Source organism: Galeopterus variegatus, unplaced genomic scaffold (genome assembly GCF_000696425.1).
Source record: "Galeopterus variegatus unplaced genomic scaffold, G_variegatus-3.0.2 Scaffold9434, whole genome shotgun sequence".
Classification (NCBI taxonomy): Eukaryota; Metazoa; Chordata; class Mammalia; order Dermoptera; family Cynocephalidae; genus Galeopterus; species Galeopterus variegatus.
The window spans coordinates 1-9,412 of NW_007735545.1; the positions used below are offsets into that span (position 1 = coordinate 1).

The 9,412-nt window shown below is 47.7% G+C and overlaps 1 protein-coding gene across 2 annotated transcripts in view; it reads left to right on the forward strand.

Annotated features, from left to right (window-relative positions):
* Positions 1-4,901: 4,901 nt before the first annotated feature.
* The window catches only part of LOC103609289 (cytochrome P450 2E1), an 11,297-nt gene continuing 6,786 nt past the window's right edge, over positions 4,902-9,412 (forward strand). The window contains exons 1-4 of one of the 2 annotated variants that reach the window (XM_008593637.1): positions 4,902-5,078; positions 6,855-7,170; positions 8,141-8,145; positions 8,967-8,991. In XM_008593637.1, coding sequence (XP_008591859.1) covers positions 4,902-5,078; positions 6,855-7,170; positions 8,141-8,145; positions 8,967-8,991 — 523 coding nt within the window. Of the gene's footprint in view, positions 5,079-6,854; positions 7,175-8,140; positions 8,146-8,398; positions 8,401-8,966; positions 8,992-9,412 lie in introns of both variants that reach the window. The other variant, XM_008593638.1, reaches the window with a different exon arrangement.

Genomic DNA, 9,412 nt, shown 5'->3' on the forward strand with positions numbered 1-9,412 from the left:
GGTCAAGGGGCCCAGGCAGATGGATACTCCGAACGGGCCACCTCGTGGAGCCCGTCCTCTCCCCATAAAACCTGGTTCCGAGTGGGAGATTTTACGAGTCTAGGAGCAGGAATCCGAGAAAGACAAGATGTGACGCAGAAGTAACAGGCAAAGAGATTAGCAAAAGCATGTATTTGAAGGCAAATAATCACTTGATAAAGTGGCTGTAAATATTAATGCCATTGCTAAAAATTGATTTATAAAACAGAAGAAAATATATTTGAAGAAATTTAAAACAAATATTCTGAGATTAAAATTCCTGAGAGTTGAAGTGGAGCGGTATACTGCATGGCAAGCAGAGAAGGAAAGTGTGCTAAAGGTCTCTTCCTGTTGAGATCGAAACATATTGATTTCTTGAAGTTAGTCAAGCACTGTAAGTCTAAGTGTACTGTCATGTTGAAGGGTAATCACTAGTAAAAGAGCAGGAAGGAAAGGAACAAACAACAGAAAGATCAATGCAGCAAAAGGTGGGGAAAGGAAACACACACACGAGGGTACTTCAAAAAGTTCTGAAAGGATAGAATTCAAAGATAATGCTAAACTTTCCGTAAACTTTCTGAAGTAGCTTTGCACGTACAGTCATGTGCCACCTAGCAACGTTTTGGTTGATGGTGGACTGCACATTTTATAGTGGTCGCATGACGTTATAGGTTTGTAGCGAGCTGTATCGTCAAGGTCCGTGCAAGTGCACTGTGATGCTTGCACAGTGACAGAGTCTAACAACACATTTATCTGAATGTGTCTCTGTCAGCAAGCAACACATTACTATATATAATAAAGCCAAATTTACCAGTGATTGTGACAAATATGCCTGCTTAATTCTCTTCTTAAAAGGGAAAACTTTCCAATTTTGTCAAAGCTATAGGATGTTTATGAGACGCTTACAATAAAAAAAATGACATAGAGATACTTTAAATGCTAGGATGAACAAAAACAGACCAGGGAAATACTACAAAAAGAAAAAACATGTGGCAGCAGTTACCAGAGGGGGAAAAAGATGTTTATACCGCTAAAAGATATAATTAGAAGACAAATCACCGATTTTTAATGCGAATTGAACATATCAAAGTGGATTATTCTAAAATAATGGAAAATTTAATAAAACATAAGCAACACACCTTACTTTAAAATGACAAAATCCCATAGATTTTTCTAAAAAAACAATTTTAAACTGCACAATTAAAAAATAATTAACAAACCTTAAAATATAAAATATATTTTTTGTAATCTCAGGATGAAGACACTCTTTTAAAGCATGATCTGAATTCCAAAGTCCAGAATGCAAAAGTTTGAAATTCTTAACTATATAAAAATCTAAATTTCTATATGGGAAATCAAACAGAATACTGGGAAAAGTTATTTCCAAAACAGAAAACAGAAATATAACTACTATTTATTTGATATACAAAGAGTCCTAAAAATACGATAATATGTAAACTCCAAATATAAAAAAGAACAATATATAAATATTTATTAAATAAGAAATTCTAATAAATAACAGGTGAAAATCTGCTCTACTTCTTTATTAATCAGAAAAATCCAAATAAAAGTAAAGAGACAAGATTTTTTACTAAGTGAATGACAGCATCTAGTGTTGGAGAAGATGGGTAGAAATTGGCACTCCCTTACTACTATGGGGGGGTGGTTAAAGTGTTTCAATCTTTCTGAGAAGCAATTTTATGTATCTGTTAACAATTCGAGTTTGTATACCCAGTGATCTAACACTCCTATTCCCACAAAACTAATTTAAAGAAATACATGCATGTCTGAAAAAGATACATCTACAAGGGCACCATTGCAGCACTGGAATAGTAAGAGGTTGGGGGATGGGGAACTGTTCATCAACTCAAAATAGACGAATAAATTATGAAATATTCATAAAATGGAATATTATCCAGCCATTAGAAAGAATGATGGAGAGTTGTCGGTTCTGGCTTTTCACAAGAATATACCTGTGATGTAATTATTGCTACGTGAATAATTTGGTGATTACTGTGATCAGATTCTCTGAAAAGAAACAAAGTGTGTGTGTGTGTACATGTGCTTAAAAAAAAGTTTGGAAGGATATACAGAAAACTGTTAACCACGTTATGGACCACACTATTGATTAATAATTTTATACTATTCCTAATTTCCTTATCGTTCGAACACATCCACTTATAAAGTCTGAAAAAGCTACTCACTTTCCAACCTTTCTTGCAGATAGTAGAGGCTATGTTCTAACTAATAAAAAAAAAATCTCAGATTTTCTGGAAATTTCTTGGAAAGCTCTTATTTTCCTGACAGGACAGGCAGGAGATGCACTTCCAGAATGGCAGAGTAAGAACTTCTGAAAATCTGTTCCTCCAGAAGAGCAGCAAAAACACGAGCAAAGTTGTCAACATAAAGAAAAATGAGCCGGACCTCAGAGACCTGTGGGACGTCTAGAATACCCACACTTGCATAATGTGAGTCCCAGAAGGAGGGACAAGGAGAGGGGACCGAAACACTATTTGAAGAAATACTGGTTGAAAACTTCCTGAATTTGTTGAAAAACATTCCTCTACATATGCAAGAATCTTAACAAGCTCCAAGTAGGGTAAACTAAAGGAGATCCACATGTAGACATTGTCGTCAAACCTTCCACAGACAAAGAGGGAAACTTGAAAGTGGCAGGAGCAGGACGACTCACCGTGAAGAAGCAATCCTCAGTGAAAGCAGCCACTGGCTTCTCGTCACACACCACAGCGGCCAGAGGCAGTGGGCGACCCACTCAAAGTGCTGGAGGAAACACCGTCAGCCGAGAACCCTGCATCCTCATGAGAGTCCATCACTAGCAGGCCGGCCTTCGAAGAAATACTAAAGGGAGTCCTTCAGGCTGAAATAAAAGGACGGTAGACAGTAATTCAAATCCGTGTGATAACACAGAATTAAAGTACGTGCAAAAGGAATCTTTTAGTAAGCACAGAATAAAAATTAAAAATAATAAAAATAGGGCCGGCCCGGTGGCGCACTGCTGCAGTGCGCTGCTTGGGAAGCGCGGCGGCGCTCCCGCCAAGGGTTCAGATCCCACATACAGACCGGTTCCCGCTCACTGGCTGAGCGAGGTGCAGGGAGCAACACTGAGGGTTGCGATCCCGTTGCCGGTCCCGGGCCAGTACGGGCGTGACACTGAGGGTTGCGATCCATTGCCGGTCATGAAAAAAGACAAAAAGGAAAATAATAATAATAATAATAATAATAGAATTGGCAGCACTTTTTGTTTCTGAATGGGGTTTAAAATACGGACGTCACACCTGTGGGGCGAGTTAGAACTCTCACATTTTGCTTTATCCACCTCTGAATCATCTGGATTTGTTACAAGGAAATATTTTACTTTCCTAATTAAAATTAATTTTTCAACTTCAATAAAGCATCTTCATATTGTTTTACTAGTGAGTTATATCAAAATTTCAAGGCCCAGACAATTCCTCTACAATTGAAAGTATCCCAGAGCAGAGAGAAAGATGGAGAGTATTTCAGTTGTTTCTGTAGCTGGCATTATTCTTACACAAGAAACTAATAAAATAGAAAAAAACCTATAGCCCAATTTTATTTATGGGTATACAGGCAAAATTCTATTTGTAGAATTATACTATTATTTTATGTTATTGCCGTTACTATTGCTATTATCTATGTTAATAGTATGAAAAAACTAATAACAAGTTGAATCCACGAGCATGTTGAAAGAATGTCACTGAAAAAGTTGGCTGTGATGTGGAACTATAAGCATACTTTTATATGAGACAATGTTTTTAATCTAGCATTACATTAGTAGATCTAAGGAGAAAACTCAGAGAATTGTTTCAATGAAAAAGATATTTATTTACTCAACTCTCATCCCTACTAAATACTGTTAGTTAACTGGAGAAAGAAGAAAATTGTCTTGATGTGATCACCTCTTTGCCACACCCAACCAACAGCAGACCTGGAGAAGCGTCTACGCCACCAGCACAGGGCACAGTCATGCCATCATCCTGATTATTTTACCTTGTCTTAAAAGTTCCAGTCAGTTGAATAAGATTCAGAACATAAACCAAACCCTTGCTTTTGAAATGTACACATTCAGAAGACAAGTGTTCCTGATCAGTGTTAAGAGGCTTTTGCATCAGGAGAGCTGGCACCCCACCTGCGGGTGGTCAGCACGTGGCTGGTGTTGCCTTACATAAATCCTACCTCAAACAAACTCGGGAAACTTGACTTAAATCCCCTTGTCCAACCAGTTTCAAAGGGGAGGATAGTCCCCACCCCACGTTCTGACCTATGGGCTAGTAAAGCATCCCTGGGTGTGTTTAATGGCACTGGTGACAGGTGCCAGCATGCAGAGTGTTGACAGAGGCCAGTTTCATTCTGGAGAGGTCACTAAATGAAACTGCTAACAGGCAACCACTGCAGGAGTCAGCTTTTGCAATGATGCCAACAGCAGCTAATGATGAACCAATAATGTGGGCCAAAGAAGAAGTAAGGTGGCATTGGCTGGTGGGTCACCCTCCTTCTCGACGATGCACCATAAAAGCTCTGCCTTTCCTCAGGAGTCCCCACACATCAGCAGCCGGACCGCAGAGGCACCATGGCTGTCCTTGGCATCACCGCCACCCTGCTGGGGTGGGTGGCCATCCTCCTGCTCGTGTCCATCTGGAAGCAGGTCCACAGCAGNCAACCACTGCAGGAGTCAGCTTTTGCAATGATGCCAACAGCAGCTAATGATGAACCAATAATGTGGGCCAAAGAAGAAGTAAGGTGGCATTGGCTGGTGGGTCACCCTCCTTCTCGACGATGCACCATAAAAGCTCTGCCTTTCCTCAGGAGTCCCCACACATCAGCAGCCGGACCGCAGAGGCACCATGGCTGTCCTTGGCATCACCGCCACCCTGCTGGGGTGGGTGGCCATCCTCCTGCTCGTGTCCATCTGGAAGCAGGTCCACAGCAGCTGGAACCTGCCCCCAGGGCCTTTCCCACTTCCCATAATTGGGAATCTTTTCCAGTTGGAGTTGAGTAACATTCCCAAGTCCTTCACCAGGGTAAGAGAAATACTGTTGATTTTAGGGAGAATAATTCAGGAATTAAATGTAATATATGTGTATTTAGCTCATTGTCAGAAAAATTGTCATTATTCAATGCCAGCCCATTATGAATGAACTGAATAAACAGTGGCAGGCATCTAGGAGTAAAATTCAAAATATTTAGCTAACGGTACAGATTGGGCTTGGAGCACTCAGACTGGGTATGCATGGCAGGCCCTGGGGGCCCCTGCTCCAGCCTTGCCTACGGGTCATGGGGAGGCCTGTGTGGCTGCGCAGTTGCTATCTGCCAGCTGCGATGCCAGGATGAGGATGCTCTTGGACCAAATGGTCACTGGTTGGGTCAACCTGTGTGATGCCTAGGAGAAGGCTGAAAAGTGAAATGTCGGACCCACCCCTGTGGTTCCACAATAATGACAATAGCTGCCTCCTACGACTGTCTAAACATTGAATGAACTAACAAATCTAAAAATTAAAGGAGTTGATAAAGACACCATCAAGCACAGAGCATGGGCTTGGTGTTTGCGTTAGGGGGTATGCATGATGGAGGGTAACGGGCGGTGGGGAGGAGGTGCCTGCTCCAGGTCAGCTTGTGGTGTCCTTGAGCCCAGGAGCTTAACCAGAGAAGCAGATGATGGGGTGTTAGGAGCTGGTGTTGGCAAAGTGGCCTCAGAGAAGGGATCTGAAAAGCCAGAGTAGGTGGAGTGGGTGCGCCCTACTGGGCGAGGGCAGGTGGGCAGATGGGCCCTGCGCATGCAACAGCCTCTGCGGGAAGGATGGCCTTTCCCCAAACCCCTATGGGTTCTCTTGATCTACAACATTAACAACTGGGGGGAGGGGATTATAAAGTGAGGCTGTCTTCTGCACGGCCTGGCCCCACTCTGTGCCTTCTGGTCTCTGCCGCTGGCAGAGAGCTTTGGGCCGGTGTTCAAACTGTACCTGGGCTGGCAGCGCGTTGTGGTAGTGCACGGCTACAAGGCTGTGAGGGAAGAGCTGCTGGACTACAAGAACGAGTTCTCCGGCCGAGGCGAGCTTGCCGTATTCCAGGAGCACAAGGACAGGGGTGAGTCCAATTCCCAGGCACATTGGGGGCACGACAACCACCAGGATAGTGATAGGTGTGAACCACCGAGCACTGGCCACATACGGAACTGACAATCATAGTAACAGTATCAGAATGAATTCAGGCGATGGCTTGTGCACGCAACGCATCACTCAGTGCAAGTTTCAGTGAAAGTTGCTGCGTGACACTGTAGCGAGCAGGCCCTGTGCACCTGAAATGCACAAGACCTCGGGGCACCCACTCTCTGACCGGCAGGAAAGACACGTGTATAGACAGACAGGCAGAGGGCACTGCTTCTGGGCATGAGCTGCGCCTTCCCTCCACCCCCACATCCCTGGCTCCGGGCCCTCAGCCTCTCACACTTCTCCTGTGGGGAGGAGGTGCCTGCTCCAGGTCAGCTTGTGGTGTCCTGGAGCCCGGGAGCTTAACCAGAGAAGCAGATGATGGGGTGTTAGGAGCTGGTGTTGGCAAAGTGGCCTCAGAGAAGGGATCTGAAAAGCCAGAGTAGGTGGAGTGGGTGCGCCCTACTGGGCGAGGGCAGGTGGGCAGATGGGCCCTGCGCATGCAACAGCCTCTGCGGGAAGGATGGCCTTTCCCCAAACCCCTATGGGTTCTCTTGATCTACAACATTAACAACTGGCGGGGAGGGGATTATAAAGCGAGGCTGTCCTCTGCACGGCCTGGCCCCACTCTGTGCCTTCTGGTCTCTGCAGCTGGCAGAGCGCTTTGGGCCGGTGTTCACACTGTACCTGGGCTGGCGGCGCGTTGTGGTCGTGCACGGCTACAAAGCTGTGAGGGAAGTGCTGCTGGACTACAAGAACGAGTTCTCCGGCCGAGGCGAGCTTGCCGTATTCCAGGAGCACAAGGACAGGGGTGAGTCCAATTCCCAGGCACGTTGGAGCACGACAACCACCAGGACGGTGATGGGTGCGAGCCGCCGAGCACTGGCCACATACGGAACTGACAATCATAGTAACAGTATCAGAATGAATTCAGGCGATGGCTTGTGCATGCAACGCATCGCTCAATGTGAGTTTCAGTGAAAGTTGCTGTGTGACACTGTCGCGAGCAGGCCCTGTGCACCCGAAATGCACAAGACCTCAAGGCACCCACTCTCTGACTGGCAGGAAAGACATGTTTATAGACAGACAGGCAGAGGGCACTGCTTCTGGGCGTGAGCCGTACCTTCCCTCCACCCCTACGTCCCTGGCTCCGGGCCCTCAGCCTCTCACGCTTCTCCTTTTGCAAGTTCTTTCCATTCACAGCTTCACGTGCCTCCAGGTTGTGGGTGGCATCACCCACTGAGGTCCCCTCACCTACCATGAGGCAACGAAACCTGCCAGATTCTGCTGGGGCTTCAGGACTTTGCTCAGCTGCAGGTGGCAATCAGAGAGGGAACCTCCAAGGTCCCACCTGTGGGGGGATGCCCTGAGACCAGGAAGGGGGAATGGAACTTCCATGACACCCCACCTCCCTGCTCTCCTCCACACCTCCGGTCTCCACAGCCCTGAGCTCAGCTTACCCAGAAAACACTTGTAGCCTCCTGCGGGAGAAGTGGCGCTGGGGTCTGGGTGCCTCGCTGGACTTTATCTAGAACTTTCCCAGCCTCCTGACTTCAGCCCTGCCTTGCACGTCCTTCCTTGCTGTTCTCCGGCCTTGCCCACTTGCTCTTTTCTACCTTCCCCATGTCACTTCAGGGGCATTTCAAAGCAGATGAGCTGTAAAGTGTCGCATCCACTCTACGTAACTGGAAGCCTCTAGTTCTTCCTGAGTCAACTTTGGTGATGAATATCTAGAAAACCGTAATCTATGTTATGTGGAATGTTAATTGGTGAGCTTGCAGCTGTGTGGTGTCTCTCAGTGTTATCGCCCTAGGTTTCCAGTCTCCATTTCTGAGGTTAGATCATGTCACTATCAATGGCATTTGATGTTCCCTTTTCAACATTGTGGGCTTGTTTTACTTCCTTGGGGTTGCCAAAAGCAGAATTAACCATCTCAGTCCTTGTTAACACAAGAGGAGCATTATAGGATGGGGACCGCATGAGACCTGGGGTTCTGTGCTCAGGGAGCTCAGTCCTGGTTTGGGGAAGCTTTTCTCTGCCTCCCAAGGCACCGACCAGAACTCATATATCAGCGAGTTGGGCTCAGGGGACTTCACTGCCACTGCCTGGGGACTCCGAAGTCCTGTTCTTTTATGTCCCACACATCCCAGGCTGACTCTGACATGGGGCCTCCGGTCCTCCAGGAATAATGACAGGGGTGTTCATTGACAGTGTCATTCTGAGCACAGGGCTGAGCGAGAATGTGCCAAGGAAAGCTCAGGCATTGTTTCAGTAAATCTTCATGAAACTCCGAGAAAACTCAGTCCCCCACATGGACTTTAAACCCTGCGAGCAGCCCTCTGAACTGGTTGTCCTCGGTGCTGCCCTGTGCTCAGCCTGCCCCCAGCTGTCATGCTGCCGGGTCTACCCCTCTGTCCCCTGCTTGTCCCTGGGGGCCTCCAGCCCCTCTCCCCGACCTTTCAGGATAAAGTTGAAGCCCTCAGTCTGACGTGCACCCCCCAACCCCATCGGGTCTCATGCCGTCTCTGCTGGCCAGCCTTTTTTTCTAGAACGTTCTGTTTCTGGCCTTCCTCAGACCACAGGGAGCCCACGTCCCCTGGGCGTGTCCTCAGCTACCTGTGGGTGTCCGCCACCCTGCTGCCCGTCAGTGATTAAACAGTTTACGTGGGAGGGATTCAGGAGGCCACGAAATGCTCAGAGCCCAGGAGGGCGTGTCACACCCAGTGGGCACCCAAAGCGTGTTTGCTGCAGAAAGGATGCCAGGTGGAGGAGGGGAAGGAGGGAGTGGGTCGAAGGGGCCCGGGGGGCGAGGGGACAGGACGGACCGACGGACGAGCAGGGATGACCCAGGGGTTCGTACTAGGGAAAATGTTGGTTCCCAGTGTCCTCACGCTCCGGGAGGGCCCAGCAGGCGCGCGCGGGCGGAGCGCGAGGGGGCGCGGCTCGGTTCCCCTCGGGGCACGTAGCGATCGCAGCCTCATGCGACCCGCTCTGAGTTTAGAGAGGACGTCGGTGGTGAAGCCACGAGCCGTGGGTTGAGGGTCAAGAGCCCACGGGCACGAGCGGGCTTTCCAGAATTCTGTCAACAGACGGGAAAGAGGCGGGAGAGGGGGCACCAGGAGAGCAGAGCGCACCCGGGACAGGTCAACGGGGACCGCGGGGCAGAGCGAAGACGGGGACAGGTCAACGGGGACCGCGGGGCAGAGCGA